General features: G+C 38.8%; 1 protein-coding gene across 2 annotated transcripts in view; it reads left to right on the top strand.

Moving 5' to 3' along the window:
• The window catches only part of LOC121652153 (inactive dipeptidyl peptidase 10), a 34,028-nt gene that overhangs the window by 6,777 nt on the left and 4,139 nt on the right, over positions 1-23,112 (top strand). The window contains exons 2-18 of one of the 2 annotated variants that reach the window (XM_042004758.1): positions 3,432-3,546; positions 4,449-4,544; positions 5,298-5,392; positions 8,190-8,261; positions 11,734-11,786; positions 12,364-12,445; positions 12,879-12,999; positions 13,083-13,237; positions 15,753-15,850; positions 16,019-16,142; positions 16,521-16,562; positions 16,642-16,746; positions 17,942-18,033; positions 18,852-18,899; positions 21,979-22,097; positions 22,191-22,238; positions 22,514-22,612. In XM_042004758.1, coding sequence (XP_041860692.1) covers positions 3,432-3,546; positions 4,449-4,544; positions 5,298-5,392; positions 8,190-8,261; positions 11,734-11,786; positions 12,364-12,445; positions 12,879-12,999; positions 13,083-13,237; positions 15,753-15,850; positions 16,019-16,142; positions 16,521-16,562; positions 16,642-16,746; positions 17,942-18,033; positions 18,852-18,899; positions 21,979-22,097; positions 22,191-22,238; positions 22,514-22,612 — 1,564 coding nt within the window. Of the gene's footprint in view, positions 1-3,431; positions 3,547-4,448; positions 4,545-5,297; positions 5,393-8,189; positions 8,262-11,733; positions 11,787-12,363; positions 12,446-12,878; positions 13,000-13,082; positions 13,238-15,752; positions 15,851-16,018; positions 16,143-16,520; positions 16,563-16,641; positions 16,747-17,941; positions 18,034-18,851; positions 18,900-21,978; positions 22,098-22,190; positions 22,239-22,513; positions 22,613-23,112 lie in introns of those variants that run through there. The other variant, XM_042004759.1, reaches the window with a different exon arrangement.

Here is a 23,112-nt window from a genome sequence, read left to right on the forward strand (position 1 = left end):
ATTATGAGGGAGTGGAGTACAGCCTGGGAACAGCTCGCAGTTGTGTTTAATTGTGACTGATACTGATGCAGATGCATTCCATCAGTTCCCCTTGATTGCATTTAGAGGGTATACGAGGACTTGAAATTAAACTTGAAGCTTTGCTCTTCTAGTAATTGTGGCTTTGTCACATCCTTATAGTTCCATCCTCTTATTATATTCATTACCTTATTAACAACTTCATCTTGAACTGTTGATTATTATCCTGATTTACCAAAGCAGCTTATTAGAAAAGGTGCAACCGACTTCCAAAAATGTTTGGAAGCTGTGTAAGATGTGAATAAAAGCAAAATCCCAGATTTAGTTAAACACAATGCAAATACAACAAATTAAATAGTGAAAGGCATATTGCTTTTTAAAAGATACAGTATACACTTATTTTGAATTTCATGCCAGTAAAACATTTTCAAACTTGTTTTGCCACTGGGTTGCATCAAGTGGTGTTACAGGAACTGAAGAGAACAACTGCTGTAGTTTTGAAAGAGAAATGTTTCCCACTGAGATGCTCAACGCTTTTCATTTCATTTTGTAGGATATGTTTCTAAGGATGACAGTTTGACAGCTTTGGCTGGAGAAAAGCCAGTTAAGCACACTGATTCTCAAGCTACAGACCAGTAAGCTTACACATGGCTGTGGGTTAGCTCATCAGTAAGGATTTAACACTTACTTAAACAGAATATGACCCTGATGAAGACCTAGTTGGTCCAACATATTAGTGTTTTTCAATTTTGAATCAACTCAAGAGTGTTTTTAAACATTTTTGCAGGCCAATTGCCAAGTTTTTTTTTATTATTATTATCATTTTTTTTTACCTTAAGCAAGAGGCCCTGCATCTAGTTTAAAAGTGACAGTCTGACAGGTTTGGGCTGCAGACAGGCTGGTTTTGCACACAGATTGTTTGGCCACAGAGCCAGGAAACTTTTATCTTATATTGCTCTGTGTTAAGCTGACAGTTCATTTAGATGCTACAGTTTTAGCTGAATAAGACTGTTTTTATTTGGACTACTGCCTATGTCCCAGTATACAAGCATAGGAAGGGAATCAATGTATTGATCGAAGTAGGTCACAATCTGCCCCCTTTCAGCTTGTTAGTATTGGGCTTTTTTTCCAGTTGTTTCATTGCATTAGCCTAAATTGGAAAAGTCTCTCTCTCTCTCTCTCTCTCTCTCTCTCTCTCTCTCTCTCTCTCTCTCTCTCTCTCTCTCTCTCTCTCTCTCTCTCTCTCTCTCTCTCATTGTTTAGTTATTTGTATGTAGAATCTTTTTAAAAGAAGGGAACCCCCTCCACATCTTTATATCTGCAAAGGTCTCTGCAGGATCCTTTTTTTTTAAATACTCATTCATGTTACCGACCTGTTGCCAGTCAACCCAAATAGTTTTGACATTTTTTACAAGGTGTTTTATTTCTTTCATTTTCTCCTGGTGTTGCCTCTGTCTTGTTGTGAGAAGAGGTGATGCAACACATGGTAAAAATGCCCCTGTCCCATTTCTTTCTTAAATACGTTGCTGACATCAAATTTAAAATGAGCACATATTTTACAATACAAGCTGTCCCTTTAAACATTTTCTTTATACTGTTTTCCCATCATATCATGTATAAGATCTTTGGCTTTTGGCTTTAACCACATTTTTACATCATTCCAACTTGTTTGGAAACAGATAAGCAAATCACAGCTATTCTTTTCTTTTTCTATGAAGGTCTACTTGCATTTCAGGCAGCAGAATTTCTTTTTTTTTTTTTTTTTTTTTTTTTTTTTTAAAACCTGTCTTGTCCAGCATCGTTGCAAACAGAATGATTGTCTGGTTGCTGTCTGGTGCTGGGCAATTTTACTCTATCAAGCAGGGATTTATACTACATGTATAAAGTCCCTCTTGATGAAAAACTTTATTAAATCAGACTCTTAATGCTGGACTCGACCGGAGGGGACAGAGAGAGAGAGAGAGAAAAGAAAGTAGAGAGAAGAGGGAGGGGAGAGAGAGGGACAGAAAGGGTGTGGGGAGTGCGGGTGGGGACTTAAAACATCATACAGAAGACCATGTAATCCATACTACTTACAACATATATAGCTAAGATCATCCTAGCCAGTAGGTCATTACACAACTAGTTGATAATAGTAACAATAATAATAATAAGAGTAAGAGTAATAATAATAATAAGAACAGAAATAATAAAAAAAAAGAAAAAAAATATGATAATAGATATAAGTGAAACTGCTGTATTCAAGAACACGCGCAGAGAAACCTGTGTGGATGTGTTGGAGAACTCGGCCACACGGTGACGCAAAGACTGTGTGGAGACGTTCAGGAAGGAGTGACCATGCAGAGTGATCATGCAGATGCCACCTCACTTGAACAGAGGCCAGAGTCAGGCCAGCGGTCCCGAGACCCAGGCCACCAGCCCCCCCGCAGGCAACAGATCCCGACCGGGCCACAGAGACGACCACTCGCCCGCCCAGGAAGGCAGCAGCAGGAGACCCCAGCAGGAGCCGCCCCGCGGACACAGGGCACCGGCCCCGGCGGGCCGAGGCCAGCAGTCCCCGACCCCCCCCGGGCACCGGCCGCCCGGGACAGACGGGGCAGAGGGCCCGGGCCCAGGAGCGCAGGGACACCCCCCCCCCCCCACAGGCCGAGGGCCAGCACGCCACCCGGGGGGACCCGGCCCGCCCAGACGGCCACCACCAGAGGCCAGCCCCACACCCCAGCGCCCAGCCGCACACCCCGAGAACCAGTCCTGCCCCCCCCCAGACCAACACACACACACACAAACTCTCCTTCCACTCCTCCATTTATCCTCCCACGCATACACCATTCAACCCTCACATACTCTGTCCTCCCACACACACACACCATCCTTCCACCATCCATCCTTCCACACACACACCATCCTTCCTCCCACACACTCACCATCCTTCCACCATACACTCTCCCACACCTATCCCATCCTCCCACACACACATCATCCCTCCACCACTCATCCTCCCACACATACACCATCCTCCCTCTCACACACCATTCATTCAGGCAGCAGAATTTCACAAATACCCTTTTCCCATCCCCCTATATTTTACCACATGCCCCATCAATCACGAACTGTAACAGGTGAAATGAACCGATGGGGAAGAAAAATGATAGTGCAGCTAAAATTACTGCTGCAATTAAAGACAGCTTTCTCATATGCAGCAATTTTATGTTGTTCTCCAGCAGAAAAAAACTTGTGTAATTTGGTAAGGGTCTTTGAGATGCTGAAGCAGTCCCAGTCTCCCGTGGCTCACTGCACTGATGTGTCTGTTGGGAAGAAATTCCTTTGGGACTGTGAAAATGTAGCATCACTAATGTCCTCCTTTTTAGTTGTGCTCACATTCATCAGTATGTTTGTGTTCTCTCCAACATCAGGACCTGGGGAGTTCAGACGGTCCCCCTCGAAACTGGAAGGGCATAGGGATTGCCATGGTGGTGATCCTGGCTGTTATGTCTCTGGTCATACTCTCTGTGATCCTCCTCACGCCTGGTAAGAAGACTGAAAATGAGAAAGAGGGGACAAAAAGGGTGGGTAGTGCTGGAGGATAAAAACATCAAAGCAGAGAGGAGTTGTGGTGTTAGGAACTAAATGAATGATTTGACATTTTAGGTTAAATGTTTATTTGCTTTCTGGTGGCAGGTTGGATAAGAAGATAAATTTTTTCCTCAAGTTTTGAGAATCTACAGCCAGTAGCTTTTTAGGCTTAGCTTAGCATTGATACAAAATGAGGGAAAGAGTTTCAGAGTTAATTCAGAAAAGGATTAAAAAAATCCTCCCACCAGCATCTCTAAAGCTGTCTTAGTAACACTTTCTGTCATGTTTGTATAATCTGTAGAAAACCACAGAGTAAAAGGCACCAATTTACCTCTTTATGGATTTAAAATCCTTTTGACTATTTCTTGGCTCATAGTAGTTGCCCAGCAACCAGAAGATAATCAAGAAGGTAACTACTTTCAGCCATGGAAGAGCATCAGACAGATCATAAAAGCCCATAAACAGTAATTTTTGGTTTCACACTTTGATTTTTAGTGCCAACAAGATACAATGTATTAATTAGTGTGCCATACAGGAAAAGCCATCACATTTATTGGGGTCATTAATTTGTTTTTAAATTATTTCAGTATTACAGAGGCTGTACCCACTTGCCTCCCACTTCTCAGGTAAGCTAGCTAGCTAGCTACATTTAAAGGATCGTTACGAGAGTGGCATCAGTCTTTTATTTTCTTCACTACATTAAAAAGTGAGCGCCCCCTTAATTTGAATGTTACAGTGAAGCTTAAAATGGAAAGCCTGAATCCAAGAGGATGCTAAAATGTAGGGCAAGCTTTGCAATTCTGTCAACAAAGGATTCGCTAATGAGCTTGCTAACTATTGTTTCTCTGTCTTGGAAGACGAGTCTCACCTATTACTCCGCTCCCATGTAACTATGGAGGATCTGGAAAGTGAAGAGTTCAAAGTTCATAACCCCTGTGTGGCATGGTTGAATGGTAAGGATCCATGTTCTAAATTAAAATGTATTCCTGACTGACAAAGACTTCAGTCTGACACCATTTTAATGATCTTTTTTGTAGAAACAGCAATCCCTCTGGTTTAGTTTTTCCTCATCACAGGTCCTCAGGACCCACTGGCCTGCATGTTTTAGATGTGTTCCTACTCCAACACAGCTGACTCAGATTATTGAACTTTCTTGGGTTAGCTCTAAAACAGTGATCCCCAACACTGGTCCTCAAGGCCCACTATCCAGCAGGTGTTAGATGTCTCTCTGCTGCAACACACCTGATTCAAATTAAATGGTTCTCTGACAAGTTCTGGACAAGTCTGCCAAAGAGCCATTAATTTGAGTCTGGTGTGTTGAAGCAGGGAATCATTGAATGTTTGCAGGACAGTGGACCTTGAGGACCAGAGTTGGGGATCCCTGATGTATATGATGATATTGGCAATGTGGAAATTAGGAAATAATAATAATGGTTGAAGATACAGTGACTATTATGTAGATCGTAGTGATGTATCATTGTGCAAATATGTAATGGAATTAGTGTTATTATTATTGCTTTTATATTGATACAATGATGGTGATGTAATTGATGTAATTGTTGGGTTTGCTGGACTAATGTAGAGGAATGTAAATTGTTGTAGTATATTTATTTATTTATTCATTCTGTCTGTGTTGTGATGTGCATTAGATAATATTAATAATAATAATGCAGGACCTTTTCTATGAACTGTTTTAATCCTGTTAGAAAATGAAGTGGCCCTGCACACCAGAGAGGGACATGTTCTGACATTCAGCCTCACCAACAACGTAACTACTAGTCTGCTGGACAACAGCTCACTGGTAGGTAACAACAGAACTTATAAGAACTGATTCCAGCGTCTACTGGCTCATACGCATATAAAATAAACAGAATGGGAGATCTACAAAAAATGCGCTTAAAGAATGAAGGATGGATGCTGTACAGTCCCACTGCAACACATCCCACAGTTCAGACAAAAAAAGATTTGGCAGAGTGACGGTATCAGCTCATCTCTACCCCTCCTCCACCAATCTGGCTGCTTGGTGAGCCTGCAACATGTGGCTTCAAAGAGAATATTCCAAGCAAGGGCATCATTCAGAGCACTGCCTCTGCGCGACACTGACAGACTTATATGGGTCATCACAGCTTAAAGCAGGGTTGTGTTGTCAAATTGAGAAGTCTCTGTGTTCAGTATCAGTTCGTCATCTCTGCAGTTGTTTCCAGTTCCAGAAAATTATTTTTTCTTTGCCAAAAAAGCACAAAGGATATCCTAAGATGAATGAGCCGAGACAATTTAGCGCCAGCCTGTGGGATTAAGAGTTAAAGTGAAATTTTTCGTTTTCAAACTGAATTTAGATAGCTTCAGTGGTGCAAGAAGATGATTAAAACATATGGAAATTGAAGCATAAAAAGCATACATGGTGGGACGTAAAGGAAGTCCTGTGGTGTTTTTAGTTTTTAAACATACAAAAAGATTTGATCTAAATAATCATGCCACCTCTTTGTCCTTCTTCACTTCTTCTACAACACATAATATGTTTGAACTGTAAATTAACTCTTTGAGCCCTGTTCTTGTTTTTTAAGAACTTGGCTTGAAAATTGCGTACACTCACTGAAACTGACATCTCTTCAGCCACAAGGTTTATTTGAGTACTTTTGGAGTCATAGTAAGTGGACTTCCCTTTTAAAGCACTTTTCTGGTAATATGTCGACTAATCAAAGCACATTTAAATTACATGTCACATTCATTTGATCACACACACACTCATCCATCAGACACATTCACTGGTTTAATGTCTTGGTCTCATCTATTCTCACTTCGGTATATGATCTGGGGAAGCCAGGAATCAATTCACTGAACCTCTTCCACCTCAGCTAACTTTACACTCATGAGAACACATATGAGATCTGTTAAGATGTGGAAATATCAGTTTATGTGTTACTGGTAAAAAAAAATAAATGAAGATGGAACACAGCACAAAAAAAAAAAAAGTTTCAGGTTTGCCAAAACAAAGAAAAACACTTTCAGGACGAATATCTGTTTGGAATGATGCAGCTGTACCTCAGAAACTCTGTCAAATAATAGTAAAATACATGAACATAATCTCACCAAATTACAACTCTGATAAATTGAAGTTAAAAGAGAGTTCAGGCAAGGTCTCCAAAAAGGCCATTTTGGCACAGTTTGGAACCATTTATTCTCAAAGTCTGTTGGGAAACCTGAGATCTTACAAGGTTAAGGAGGGGTATAAATTTAGTTTGTTTTAGAGCATCTAAAAACTGACCTGAGGTGTTGCTTGGTTGTTAGCAATTCAGTGTTAATGTATTCTGAGTTTAGGTCTCTTTTGCTGAGAACTTTTATTGGCCTGCTTAGTTGGTAATTAGCACTGCTGATCATTTTTACTTATATGATGGTTATCTGAAAAAAATACAGCCAAAAAATAATATGTAATCATCACTGAGATAATAGGAGACACAGCTAAACTGTCAGGTAATATTAAGCAGCTCAGTCTGTGTTTTTATTGTTTTTCTTTTATCAATAACACTTATCATATTTTTTTAAATAATTAATTAATATTTTTTCAGTATCTGTTTAGATAGTACATGTTTTTGTGTCCAGCACATTTTTTTTGTGCCTACCTCTTTGTAAATGTTTTTTTGACATGTAATGGTTATGAGAGTTTAATGTAACATAAAGGCATGTTTCTATACATTTTCATAGCTTTGTAAATGTAAAAATAATGTGTGTTTCAATTATGTGGGGCAATTTAACTTATAGCTTAACACATGAAATGACTTTGAAATGCAAATGGAGACATCTAATAGTTTTGTAGTGAGTGTGGTGTGTATTGCAGATGAACATTAGTAAGTTATTCCACATTTGTCAGAATCAGAAATACCTCATTAAACCCAGAGGGAAATTTCTGGATTACAGTGCTACTTATAAAAAAAGAAGTAGAATAACATGCTTATTTACAATATTTACAGGAGATTATGATAAAAGATATAAGATCCTTCTCTACAGTGCTGAGTTATGGAGTTTGATGCCCACAGAAGGGAATGATTATTGCAGCGTGGGGGAATCTGTTTTTTCATGCTCCTGAGTTTTCCATCATGTTGTGGAGAGGATGTGAAGGGTTGTCTTGTTTACTCCTTAACTTTGACAGTGGTGTCAGAGATAAGGTTGCTGTCAGAGTCCAGCTTCACACCCACAACGTGACTTATTGTACAGCTAGTTGGGCATTGCTAAAAATGTTATTTTACCACAGATCAATTAATAGAATTGAACATTATTTTACTGACAAAAAATAGTGAACTTGTAATCTCTACACTCTCAGCCCTTAAACTAAGAATATAGTCTTCAGATTAATTCACAAAAGCAGTAAAAATTATTTTCACTTCAGTCAGTTGCTGCTTTTACATTAATGTACAAGGAAAGAAATACATTTGTGTTATAATATATAAAAACATAGGACCATTTTCTGCATCCGCTATTTTTAATACCTCAAGATGATTTTCCTGATCTTACTTTTAGATTACTGATGTGGCCTTACAACTTTTACCATGTTGAAAGAGGATCTCAGCCTATCCTACTGCTAACGCTGCCTTTTTCTACAGGACCTGACCTCTACTAAATTCCATGTGTCTGCAGACAAGAAGTTTGTCCTTTTGGCATATAACATTCGACCGGTAAGTGTTATGTTGAAGCAAAAATCTATTCTACAACAGATCCCAGTATCTTTGTGCTACCTCAGCGGTATATAGCTCTATAACATAAAATGACTCATATAAAATATGAAGACTTGAATATTTAAACTGGCTGATTGGAGAAGATGCAGAGGGTTGTAAAAAAACTCGGAAGGAGAGATTGCTGTGAAGCGTGTAGCAAAAACGTGCAAGAGGGAAGAGAAGGGAAGGGAAGACTGAGGAGATGAAGAGGTAAACTTGGATCTGCAGTAATGAAATCACCCTGCTAGTTCCCTTGGGAATTTTAATGAGAACTTGCCCAGAATCTCACTTGCAGGTGGTTTTTAGATAAGACAAAACACAAATCTTTTTCTCTGTTTACTTAAACCACACATAGCTTTCTGCAAATACCTACATTGTGGTGACTCTTTCTCTCAAAGGCCAAGCGAGCTGTGTAATGTGCAAATACAAACAGAATTAGGAGAAAATGAAGGTCCTCAGCATATTTTTTCCTCATGTTTTTATTAAAAATCTGCGAGCAGATCTTACTGTTTGCATTTGTTCAGCCCCTTAGTCTCCTTTCTCTCCGGGTTTCCTTTAGAGACCTACTTCTCCTCTAATCACTGCGTATCATATTTTCTCTCTGTGTGGGGAACGAATGAGCCTGTTGCTGTGTTACTGCTTTCATCACAAACACAGTGCATCCCCACTAACTGAATTATTAAATGGTTAACATGCATTCAGTGTGTTTCACATATATATAGAGAGAAAGGGCTCAGATCCTTGCCCAGTTTGTGGTTTGCTTGGGTTGATTTTTACCAGGTCATTTGCATATTTCCTTTGATATCAGCAGGAATTGTTTTGTCTCTTTAATATGCTCAGAGCATGAGCACTAAGAAATCAGAAATGGCAGGCACGTCACCTGGAAATATTTGCCTATTTAGACATGGATATTTGCGCCAGATCAGCTGGCATGTTTTGTCTGTGTGTGTGGAGGCTATCCCTCCATTCCCACTTGTCTCTATAGCCTCCTCTCTCTCCCGCCTTCATCTTTTTCATTCTCACTCACTTTCTTCTGTCTATCTCTGGGGGGATTTGTGCTGACTGAAGCAGTTTGCGCCAGGCACCAGCTTTGCTGTTCAGAAGAGGAGCAGCGTGCAGCTCAAGAGTGGTACAGAATGCAGAAGGAAAAACTGAGAACTGTGAGGAAAGCCACTCAGGGTGGTGGGAAGGGGGATGATAAATGGGACATGCACCATTTGCCCTTAGGTACACTGCCCAGTTCAAATCAATTGCAATGATTATTAAAGAGTGTCAGAGATACAATAAGGACAGAGCTGCAAGGAAGAAAAATAGATGAGTAGAGTATGTGTAAAGTTAAAAGGCTTTGCTGGATTTTATGTTAGCTCAGGAGGCTTTGGAGGGGGGAAGGGGAAGGGTGCCTGTGGGTAAGAATAAATGGATTTTGATAGGAGGGTATATGCATAAATGTGAGTTTGGGATTTTGCCACAAAGGAACAAGAGAAAGCAGATTTTTTTTACAGGAAAATGTCTCCCCTCCAAGCCTGTTTGAATTAGGCAAGTTTGTTTTTAGAGTTTGTGTTTTAAGAAAGAGACAGGGCCTGCATATTTTTATGTATGAAGGCGATTTATTTTAGGGGAGGGCTTTGGAATTGATGAGCAGAAGCTGCTAAACTGGAGCCTGCCAAGACAGTTTGGTTTTGGGAAAAATAAAATGCCTGGGGAGTTGTGTCTGCATTCTGCAGCAAACACTGATGGGTGCCTGTATCAAAGCAGTGCATTGTGGTGCTGCTAAGAAAATGCTTGTACGGCAGGAACAATGTTGTATAGGACGTATGCTATCATTTGTACTTTGTGTGTTTTTATATTCAACAGTATCTGTGCCCATTCAAAGCCTTAATACATATCCTTTCTCACATCCTAAGTATTTAATCTGTGTTGTGCCCCCTCTCCTCTGTTCTGGCATTACGGAGGAAGTGGGTAGTAAAAGAAGGATGACAAGCGAACTGGAGGATTTATGATATGTTGCTGGCACTCGCATAAGAATTCAATCTGCCTTTCTAAGACAGATGCACTCACTCTCCCTTTCTGTTTATCACACAGACACACACATACAACCACAATAATGTGCAGACTGCCAAAGGCGTCACATGATGTTAAATTACAAGCAGAATAACAGAGTTTCTAAACAAATCATAAACAGCTGATTGAACATGGCGCTGATGGCAATGCCTTGCCCTTCCGTCTCAGTGATGTGCCCTTTAACATCCTTTCTTGTGCGCTTCTCCCTGTCTCCTTCACTCACTTTTTCCTTGGAGTGTTTGACCAGTTGTCTTTTTGTGTTTCTGTCCTCGCTGCTGTTTTTTCTGTTGTGAAACAGCCTATTTTTTTTCCCCGTATACTCCCTTGCCATTCCTGCTCAGACTTTACACCACAATCAAATTTCGTTTTAATTTAGGTAGCCTTGGAATTTATTTCCCCCTCCTCTATCCTTGCAGCTCTGTGGCCGTGCAACCCCAACCCTGCATTTTCTAACAGACAAACACCACTGGAGAAAAATCCAATTTCCCTGCTAAGTGTGCTGCATAGAGGATGTGACATTTTATTTCTGTAGGGACTGGTTTTTCCAAGTGGCTTGGTATTAAATACAATGCCTCCAACCCTCTGCTTAAAAAAAAGGCAAAGGTAGAAGTCAATATATTAGCTTGAGATCACTGGATAAGGCTTCGATCAATTTTGATTAACACACAAACACACACACAAACATACACATGCACATGTTGATTGATTCTGCTCTCTAAATTTTCTACTTTTGCATCTTAATTGAATTATTCAGAGCTGCTGATGCTCGCGTCAGAGCTGCCAGCCACAATAGATCTCTGCTGGATGAATATTAGCTGTAATGATACTGTTTAATAAGAATGTCTTTCTCAATTTCAATTTTTGTACTTTTTTTTTCATGACGTCTCCTTTCTCCCAGTGGTAGGGGTGAAACTTTCTTTTATTCACTTGTGATCACAGTAATGATGTAGTGTGGATGAAATTGCTGCCAGTGGTTTAATGAGAAGTATTCAGCAGTAAGATGTAATGGTCTCAGTATTAGTCGAAGGGATAATAAAATGCTGTCAGTGTGAGACACTTGCCTGCTATTATTTTACTAGTTAAGTTAGGTCAGTGCAGTCATTTAGGGAATCAGCGAACATATGCCTTTCTATTTTCGTACATTTTAAAAGTTTTGCTGCCTTTTTGGGGCATTTGAAGCTTTGCAGTTTGCTCTGAGAATGCAAGCACAACCTCCTGTTGCTTATTGTTTTATTCTAAGGCTGAACTCACATTCACATTTGCATTTAACTTTATTTTACATGTGTAGGAGCATGTAAGAGATCTAGAAAATCTATGTGTTTTCATCTCTTTGCAACACACCTGTTTGCATGATATCCTCTACCTCTTTCAGGTGTTTTCTCAGTCCTTCACAGCCTCCTATGCTATCTACAATGTGGCTAATGGGTAGGTGGAATCGTGAATGCTAATGCATGAGATGCACTGGGCATGAGCGTTACCAATGCAAGCAGACATGCAGATTAAAAAAACTGTCCCTAAAGGTGCGTCTCGCTGGGTTAGACTTTTGTGTTTCTCTCAGATTTGCATCCATTCGTCGTCGTTCTTTCCAGGTTCCATAAATCAGCATACAGTAAGTTTTTTTGTGCTGTACTCTCAATGTCACTGCCTGAGATCTGTTTTAAGTATTATCGGGGGGAAAACTCTTTGGATGATGTAGATGATCCCTGGAATTTTTGAAGAGTGATTTGGAAGAAAGACCTACACCATCAGTCATTGCCTGATAGGCTTGGGAAGAAAAAAAAACTACCCTGGGGAAGATGAAGATATTAAAAAAGAAAATCTTGCACTTCTGCATGAACCAACCCCAGTCTCCGTTTTGTTTTGCCTTTCTGCATCTTGTTCTTTTGTCCCTACAGTGCAGCAGCCTTGTCGAGTGCAGGGCATGAGTGGACGTAAGAGGACTTTACGTGGGAAAGCAGCCCCTAACAAGGTGTTTATATCTGAATGTTTGTGTGTGTTTTAGGGATCTGCTGGAGCTAAATCCTCCAGAGGGGGAGAAGACAGAGCTACAGTATGCATCCTGGGGACCTCAGGGGAACCAGCTGGTAAGCAAGGGGTTCATTTATTTTCCATTTAAACATATTGTCATCTGCATTAACTAAAACTAGCAATATGATTTGGAGATTTTCCCGCTTACCTATCAATGCATCCTCCATTTGACAAAATTCCCTTTATGATAACATCAGTGCTACCATGAGATGAACTCCATCTGCAGTGGCTGTGTCACTTTAATGGGATTGTTTCATACTGATAGTATCATTCATCTAGCTCCCCTGTAATGTAATTGTTTTCTGCTGCTATGGCAGTGCTCATCTGCTGCATATTTACTGGCAAGTGGCTCTTGTCTGTCTGTTCGCTAGCCAATGATTCATTCATACTTGGACGGCGTTCAATGCTCACATCATGCAGCCAGCTGTAAAGTCTGTAACCTTGCTGTCTTTGATAATGGATTGGCAATATGTGTGCTGCTCCTGCCAGGCGTATGTGTTTGATGGAGATATCTACTACAAGGCCAGCATGACAAGCAAACCACTGCGTCTCACATCCACTGACCAGGAGCAGAATGTGGTGAATGGGCTCTCTGACTGGACTTATGAGGGTAGGATGTAGTCCAGCTCTACACTCTCACAGCCTGTGGACAACAATTATCACTAAAAGCAGATTTCTGTCTTTGTTAAACAGAGGAGGTGCTTTTGACGTACACTGCCCACTGGTGGTCTATGGATGGTGCACGGCTGGCTTACCTCCGCATCAACAACTCTGCTACGCCTGTGATGGAAATACCTCACTTCTTAGGTGGCCTCTATCCATCCAATGTACTCTTCCCCTACCCAAAGGTGAAAACAGCTGACAGTACTCCCTTTAAAGATCTAATACTTGTTTGGTGGTATGTTAATACTGTGGATATCAAACTCCGCTTCACACGAGCACTGCTTTCCATTCATCTGATGGCAACTGAACGTGTCAATGTCATGTGTGTCATGTGTGAATTGCCACCCTAGTACTTTTCCATTTTGAGACAGAAATCTGACTAAATCAAACGTTTTTATAAACACACTAGTCTGGACTGCTGCAATCACATTAAAGGACAGATACACACAGCAGTGGTTTGGTAATATGACAAATGCTGTTCATTAATATAAAGAAAGAACTGTGCTATCCAAACTTAAACCCTCCGTGGTTTATCTACAGTCATTACCCGCAGCACCAAGCCATTTTATATTCAGCATCTCAGCCAAATGAATTAGAAACAAAGTGTTTAAGTTGCAGCTCCTGCTCTCTAGCTGCATGTCAATATTTTCAATTACTCACACTGAATGCAGTTCAGTTCAACAGAACGCTCTGTGTTTGTTAGGTTTTGTAATTTGTATGGAGGTTGCTGTGAGCGTATGGGGATGGTCGTTTTCCTAAAATTTAAACTACACTGTTAAAAGTGACACAAAGTCACTTTGATAAAGTCATTGATGTTATGTATGTGTGAAAAGGGCTTTTAAAATATTTGGATTGATAGTTTTAAATGTTAAAAAACTGAGGAAGCACTACTGAGCTTTGGCAGATTTTCTCAGTGAGGTGTTCCCTAACGAGAGCTAGTTTGGCATCCATCTTGCATCCTACCTGTACTCTGAGCTCTCTTCATCCAATAAAAGTCAGTTTGATGTTTACTTCTCTTTCTTTTCCTCTCCTCCTCTGACAGTGACTTCTTGCATTTCTTTGCTGTATCAGCCATGATGTGCATTCACAACGGCCAGTGTGTTGATATTCAGTTGCTAGTGTGTGATACTCAGTGAAACTTAGCTGTAAATTTTGCAGTTTGTCAGCCTGAGGACAGCCTGTATGTATATATAAAATGTTACTGTGCTATCAAAATTAGTAAAAAAAAAAAAAAAACATATTTTTAGGGTCAAAAAGTTGCATAATGCACCTTTAAATCAGGCTTATTCGAATGTTTGCAATAAGTGTCCCCAGAAAATAAAAAAATTAATTCAATATTTGTTTAAAAATACTTCAGACCCATTTTTTTTTTATTTACAGTTTTTACTTTCATTCAGATTATTCACAAGAACAATTCTCAGGGACCAGGGACTTTTGGAGGGTATACCAAAACATTCCTAAGTGTCTGGAGGAAGTACCAATTGAAAGTGATTTGTTATTTTGTGCTTTAATCTAATTTAGTGGCCACAGCTGATGCTCACTTAATGACAGCAGAGACTATCCTGATTACAAAGATGTCTGTGTCATTACTGTCTGATGAAAACTCAGCGAGCTAGCAGCCAAAGTAGAGCAAAGAAATATCTCATTTTCAGCTAGAAAAAACACAGCTTATCTCTACTTCCATGACTCTGTGTTATGAATCATGAAGTAATGAATTAATCGTGAAGCAAATGAGTCATGAAGTTCCTGGTTGTTTAAACAAAGGACTTTCTGAAGTATGGTATGCATTTTTTCCACAATATTATATCTTTGGAATTACTTTCTTTGTCATTGTTGGTGTTTCTAATGTGAATCAGAGATTTCTTTACTAATTCCCAGGTGAGCTGGGCTGCTATCCTATGATTGAAAGGTGGTTCTAACTCTAAATAATGTTTTTTTTATTTGTTTTTTCTTTTCTTTTTTTTTGCGGGGGGGTAGAAATTGTAATTTTCTACTGTGTTAAAGGTGAGTTTATTCTGTAACATATGTAGGGCTCACACATGTCTTGCCTTTCTGATGAGCCCAAGATTGCAGATACAACCCTTGCAGTTAAGAAGATGCACTCCATTTTGGACTGGAGGCAGAAAAAAATCATCAGAGGATTTTTAGACTTTAGTGGATATAGACAAAATATTGGTCTGAATAAACCTTGTAACATGATCGTCATGTCAGTTTTCCTCAGGTTTGGCACCACTGATATGACTGTAGATGCTGATGAGAGGAAGAAGGGATGCTAAAAGATGCCCAAACAGTCTTTCCACTTTTCCTCTTCCTTTTAACTTGGGAATGGTTTAGGCTATAAGTTAAAAACAAGTGGTCAAGGTTAGAATTAAAATACATAGTTAAATCTATGTAACAGAATAGATTAGATAGATTAGGAAATATACACTCTTCAGACTAAGAGATTTCATTATTCATGGGTTGCGATTCCCGTCATGTATGCTGGATGCTGCCCTACAGAAAATCACAGTTTAGGGATACGTTACTATCTCACAGTTTATAACAATGGATTGTTACACCTCTACATTTTTGACATGTAAACAAAAGGAGCTAATCACACTATCTTCCACTTTCTGAAATGACTCAGCCTGTGTCTCAGCCTGAATGAAAATTTTAATACTGACTAGCTGATTATTTTCTTTCCTTTGCATGTGTTCCCAGGCTGGCTCTAGTATCCCATCAGTCAGTCTGTTTGTGGTGAATCTGTATGGTCCAGCTCACACTCTGGAGATGATGCCTCCCGACTCCCTCGGGGCCAGGTACATTTCTGTGAATTAAGTAAAAATCTCAATGACTCCAGACACCACCTGTCAGAAATCATAACTCATACCAAATATCTCTCCTGTCATTGCCTCCTCTTTTTTCCAATACTTTGCACCACCTTCCATTGCTTTCCCCATGTATTATTTTCCGCATCACCTCTTCAGAGACAGCTACATCTCCATGGTGACTTGGATCAGCAGCACCCGGCTTGCTGTACGCTGGCTGAATCGTGCCCAGAACCAATCAGTGCTCTGCGTGTGCGAGGCCACCACGGGGGCATGCTCAGAGGTGAGCAGTCATCACTTGTTTCACATTAGTAATCTGAGTGGCTTCTGCTGCAATATACAACTTTAATAGAATTTTGCTTCATTTACACAGTGTTGGGAGTTCGGATTGATTTCCTTAAGCTCTCAAATCTCTGCTGGATGGATTAATATTTGAGACCATTTGCTGCATGAGAAGAATTTTCAGTGATTCACTGCAGTACTTTACTACTTCTGCCCTTATGGAAACCCTTGCAGATTTTTAGTATTTATGCTATTTTTACTTATGAATAAACTGACCTGATTTTATTGCTACATGTTATCTAAAGTAATTTTGGGTTCATGTAACATAATGTCCATGTGTGACTGATATATTTTTCTGTGATTTCTGTGAACCTCATAGAAACACAAAATGACCATGGACATAATGCAGAACCAGCGACAGGTCCGTATGGCTTTGAAGATTTGCATACTTTTGTTTATCACTACCGTCTTTCTTCTGACTCAGCGCTTCCTGTCTACAGGATGTGCCATTGTTTACATCAGATGGCTCTATTTTTTATACGATACTGCCTGCAAAACAAGGCGCTCGTGGAGAGTTTCATCACATTGCAGGTCTTTCGGCCCAGGTCAGTTTTGGGTCAAGTACTTTCTCTCCCTCATACACGCCTTCAGTAATTTATTTACTCATTGACTTTTCATCCCTTTGGGGAGGTTATATTAAACTGTGTGATCACAGATATAATCTCAGATGCTAAAGTTATTTTTCTTCTTTCTTTCAGTTTCATTCACATCTCTCATTAGAAAAACATTTGATTGCATTTATTTTCTGCCTGCTTGCACAAATAACTGCAAAAAGACAATATTTATTCCAGCAGTATTTTCTTTGATACATATTCTCTCGGCTCTAAACTAACTAAAAAGTTATCAATTTTAGGTCAGGATTTATTGTCTAGTTTAAAACAGTTCATTTTTCCTTTTCAGCCATTTTCTTCTTTTATTGGATAGGTGCTTTGGATTTTACTGCTGAATGATTCATAAAGTTGCTTAAATCTTCTTTTTTGACACTGGCTAACACACTCTCTAAAATGTATTGCTAATATTCTGATTTAATTCATTCTTTTGAGGCCTACCTGCCCCAAAGAATCCAACAGCATGATACAACCTCTAACATATTTGACCACTGGTAGTGTTTTCCTATTTATAAACTTAATTCTAGCCTGTTTAAGAATGCATTGCATTAGCTTCTTCAAAGAGCTCTTCTTTGCTTTCCTTTGCCCCCAGAAAATTACCCCAGAAAGTTAATGGCTTATCATTAATCTGGCTTTTTGGTGCCTTTCTTTCAATAGTACTCATGGGGGTCTTTTGGGTTCAGTGAGTTGAATACACTTTAATTTGAAACCACTTCTCCATATTGGTCTACTTCAGCTGGGTTGTTTTCACATTGCGCTTTGAAGCATCTTAATATTTAACAGAAAAAGGTTTATGATGCTTTTTAAGAAACAGGTAAAATAATATCTGATTATTTTTTTATTTTCTCAATTTAAACTAAAATTTAAGGTCTGAAATACACATGTGCATGTCATTAGATGTATCAGTCCACATCCAGAGTTTTCAATCCCATCAAAATCAATGTATGAATTAAAGGACACCTTTTCTGAACTCTGTAATCTCCAGTGCCTTGATTGAACTTCCTGTTTTGAACCCATCTTCATTTGTGCTCCCACTCTCTGACAAACACCCGCTGTATTGCTGCACCTATTTTTATTCTCTGTGTGACTGCTTCTGTTTTGCCCTTCATCTCTGTTTCTGTGTGTAACGCAGCCTGCCATCCCCTCTGTCCCCCCTCGCTTCTTGACATCGGGGAGCTGGGACGTCACCTTGCTCTGCGCCTTAGACGAGAAGGCTGGAAAAATGTATGTGAGAGCGACTGTGTGTAGAGCTCCCTCGAATCACCCTTTATAAACTCATAGCTTCCTTCTAGGCGCACACAAGTGACAGTGAGGGTAGGCCCACATAATGGCCATTATTATGATGATCATCTCGAGCTGTAAGTTGGGCGTAATAACTTAATGCGTAGACAGCTCAAGAGAAAATTCAATAATATGGTCTGACTTTACGGTTAGTGATTGACACGCTTGTGATTGTAATTATAAATAATGAAAAAAGCCATTTGATTTGTCATACTGAGCTTGGTTATCAAGCCAAATGAAGTAGCTTCCACTCAGACCTTAAGAGTCGATGCACTGACTTGAAGGAGGGCGAAGGATTACTAAGACTTGAGCCGAGCAGATTATTGCTTAAACCTGCTCTTTATCCTGCTGGGGAATAAACCTGACATGGACCAGCTGTGTGAGGTGTGTGTCTCACTGACATGCAGAGAAAGTCTACTGTAAATCTAGATGACATTTTCAAATGACATAGCCCTCGGGTTCACCCTGCTTTTTGCCTCTAGAGAAGTAATTCTTCTTCTGCGAGGGCTGCACTTGTTCATGAAGAAGTGGATAGTCAGCATGACTCACACACTGAAGCACACTGTAATGTCTGAATTCATAATCACCATCGCTGCTTTAAAAAAGGATTTGATACAAGTCTGACCTCATTAAAATAACTGAGTGAGTAAATAAGTACTGATAGATTCTTGTTGTAAATGATTGATTCCCAGAATGAAGGATGAAGTTAAGATGACTGAGTATATTGAGAATTGAAGTTTCTGTCTGTGTCTCATATTCAGCTATTTCCTGAGCACAGAAGATTCCAGACAGAGCCGACACCTGTACAGGTATGTAGCCAAACTGAGAATTTATTTTTTGGACAGCATATTAATTTTTTTTTTTTTATCATTAGAATCCTGCAACCTTTAAAATGAACATATACAAATGTCAATCTCCCTTTTAAAATCATCAATCAGCCTTTTATTTATGTAGCACTTTTTCAAGCAGATTGCAAATCAAAGTGCTTAACAGAGCACATAAAAAGCAGGAGACAAAATTAAACAGAATAGAAAAACAAAGAATAATAAAACTGATCACAAAAACGAGTTAGGGATAATCATAAAATATTTAAAGAAAAATATGGTTAAAGCCAGTTTAGATTAGTAAAATGAGACAGAAACTGTTCACAAAATTATAAATATGCTCTCTCATAGAGGTATGTTTTAAGCTTAGTCTTAAAGATGGAGAGACTGTCAGTGTTTCGCACAAAGACCTTCAGCTGGTTCCACAAGAGAGGAGGCTGAAACTAAATCTACTTCCCAGTCTGGACCTATTATTCTAGGAACAAGTAGACCAGTGGTTCTTAAATGAAGAGCTCTGATAGGATTGTAGGAAACCAGAAGTTCTTTATACAAGAGGGAGGATGGCTATTTATGGCTTTATATGTAGTAGTGTGTTTAATGAGAAGAATTTTTAATTGTAGTGTAGGGAAGCCAAAACAAGGGAGATGTGATATATCCTGAAGGTACCAGTCAGCACTCTAGCTGCAGAATTTTGGATCAACTGAAAGATATTGCAGTCCTGACCCAAAGTTGCTCCAAGGTTCCTCACAGCAACAGAAATTTACAATATGTTACATGTGGATACCTCCTTTAGTTTTAACTAAATATCAATCTGATATCTAATCAGTGATATCAAAAATAGCATTTTACTATTCACAGGATATTTAGAAAGCCCAATATACAGTGTAGATATGTTCATGTTTTTTAATTCAAAATATATGATATTCAATTAATTAATTGATAGAGAAAGTTTATTTGAACATAAGGAAGAAGAAGAAGAAGAAGAAGAAGAAGAAGAAGAAGAAGAAGAAGAAGAAGAAGAAGAAGAAGAAGAAGAAGAAGAAGAAGAAGAAGAAGAAGAAGAAGAAGAAGAAGAAGAAGAAGAAGAAGAAGAAGAAGAAGAAGAAGAAGAAGAAGAAGAAGAATGATGCTAATGATGATGATGATGATGATAATAACACTCAGCATATACTATACATCAGAATCTCCTTTAAGAACAATACATGTTTGTAATGGAGCTATATATAGTAAAAATAATAGTATTAACTATTATGATGAAGATAATATCAGTAATAACAGTAATCAGCTGCAACAAGCAAAACATGTAATACTTGTACATGTAATAGTAACTTGTTACTGTTAGGCTTACTAATCATCACCTCACTGGTTCTGCTCCTTATTTCTCTACTGTTTGAGTACCATATTTTTATATGTTAATTTAAATGTGCAGATATTAGATTTTGCCTGTTTGCCTGTTTTACAGACTGATCCCTCACACGGAGGCACAAAATCTTTTTTTAGTGGTTTTCACCAAGCACATTATAAATGTTGTGTTTCACCATGAATTATCAAGTATTCCATTTCAGTACCCCATGCTCAATAACAATATTAGATGTATATGAAACAAAAAGTCATGTAATTAGTCTTATAAAAAAATTAACTTAAAATTTCTTAAATATGTTTCATTGCTTATCGTAGATATCCTAAAATGTTAGCTATGAATAGGACAATGGTCAATTATTTAAAGGCTGTTTCAATCATGGACAGCTGAATATAATCATCTGAAAAATTTTAAAAACTATTATTGAAATTGCAGATTTTACAGTTAATCATTTTTCTATTTTGTTCATAAGCTTAGTTTCTATTCTAGCTGGTATGCATTTCTATATTTGACACAGAACAATATGTATTATTGACATCTAAAATGTAATTATAAATAGAATTGTAGTTTGATTTGATGTTATGATTATTGCAGTGGTTAATCCATTTGCAAGGCATTAGGAGAAAAAAAAATCATCCGCCATTATGTGATATAGATCTGCACCAAAATCTTAAGGGTTTCTTCTTTGCACATGCTCTACTTCTGTATCCAACCCTGTCTCATGATAGGCATACGGTATAGATAGGTTCACATCTAAATTAAAGGACATTTTCATATTCATGGATCATGGTTTACCTAAATATCACACAGAAGTTATCCTATAAGGCAGCAGCCTACAGATATCTTCTCATTTTGTGGTTTTTAACCATGGATTGTGACGCTACTACATTAGAAGATATAGAAAGTTGTGAAAATTGGCTGTTCCATCAGGTTTCATTCATTTCATCCCGGTGGCTTTTGTCTGATGTTATTAAAAAGTAGACAAACTGCACCAAGTATCCCATATTATAGCATGCTTTAACTGATAAGTCTAAGAGCTTTCAGCTAAATTAACAGCTCAATGAAGCTCTGCTCAAGTGCTAAAATTGATCAGAGAACACAAAGTAGAGTTCAGTAATGTTGCAGCAATGCTACCCTGTTGTATTTTCACCTGCAAATAGGGTCAATAAGAAATCAGGAGATAGCCAGCGCTATTACAAAGCACAAATGTCTGCGCTAAACTTAAATTGGGTCCAAGTTGTCAATATTTTTAATAAATATCTCATTAATTGCAGGTTAAAAAAGGTTTGCTTGTTGTTTACAGTCTGAGTCACCTGTGGTAAACACCTGTCTCTTCCCATCATTATCCTCATCGCTATTAGCGTACATAGCTTTGGGCTTCAGGAGACAGCTCTGTATTATGGAAGAGTGAAGATGGCTAGATTAAACCTGGCTGGAGATTAAATCTGTTTGAAATTTATAAGCAGCGGAGCAGAACGGGACATTTAGGGACTCAGTCTAACAGAGCAATCTATGTATCGACTTTTTTGTCTAACCTTGTTGAACTATATGTTTCTGAAAAGTTGCCTGCTTGAGTAGTTTGTCTCAAACTACCTTCCTTAATGTGTTTGCAATTGTCTGACTCTGTCCCGAAGCAAATCAAACCACTTTATAGTCGTCCATTCTTTTAAATTTTGCCAATAACCCTTTTTTCTCATTTCTAAGTGTGGACGTAAATGGAGTGTTTCAGCGCCAGTGTATCTCCTGTAACCTCATTGATGGATGTCGTTTCTTCAAAGCTGTTTTCAGCCCAAATCAAACATATTTCATTCTCTACTGTTTGGGTAAATCACATGTTCATGAAATCTTGCTGCGAATTGGACTGCTCCTTACTGCTTGGTCAGTTTAACATGGTTGCCATTTGAATATTTCCCCAGGCCCAGGAATCCCTAAAGTGACAGTTCACAGCACAAAGGACCCCTCCAGTGAGTGTAACACCTGCCTGTCTGACTGACAGTAGTAATAATAAATACAGCATGCAAGCTCTTAGACTGTCTGCAGTTTCCCCTGACAGCCTGCAGAGAGCAATACATTTCAAGCAGACCAAAGTAGGGTTTGTTGTCATGCTTGTGAACACTGCCATCTGGCTGTGGCTCTCTATTAAAGCAACAGTGTGAATTAATGAGATTTTTATCAATATAGTAGAATGTCTGTTATTGTTTAGAACAAAACTGAAACACAGCAGTGTTATCTCCTGTAGGATATGTCACGTTGGAGGATAACAGCCGTCTCTCTAAAGCTCTAGAGGACAAGAGGCTCCCTGAGACTCTGTTCAGGACACTTCCTGCAGACAACCATGGTATTAAAACTATATTTCTTTCTTTGTCTGTTTTCTCTGGGGTTTGAGTTGTTCTGGTGTAATTATAGCATGAACTCTGAATAGTTTACACCCCCAGATCGGCAAGGTTTGAAAAAATGTAAGTTTAAATGAAACAAAAATGGAAAAAATAAAAATAGTAAGTCTTATTGTTAATTTGACTTTTCTATAGTTACAGACAGAATGAACAGTAAGACAATAAGACCCTACGACGGCCAAAGTCCTGCAAGTTTTTAATGTTTCCCTGTTCCAATCCACCTGGCTCAAATTAAATAGATCCAACAATCTAAAAAGTTCTGCAGTTAATTTGAGTCAGGTGTGTTGGAGCAGGGGCACATGGAAAACATGCAGTACTGCGGCCTTCATAGGACTGAATTGAGTAGTCTGTGTGTGAAATACAGGATTCTTCGGTAAATATTTTTAGTAATATCATTCAGTATATGAATTTAGAAAAGAAGCTTATTGGTATTACGAAGGATTTT

This window comes from Melanotaenia boesemani, chromosome 13 (assembly GCF_017639745.1).
Source record: "Melanotaenia boesemani isolate fMelBoe1 chromosome 13, fMelBoe1.pri, whole genome shotgun sequence".
NCBI lineage: Eukaryota > Metazoa > Chordata > Actinopteri > Atheriniformes > Melanotaeniidae > Melanotaenia > Melanotaenia boesemani.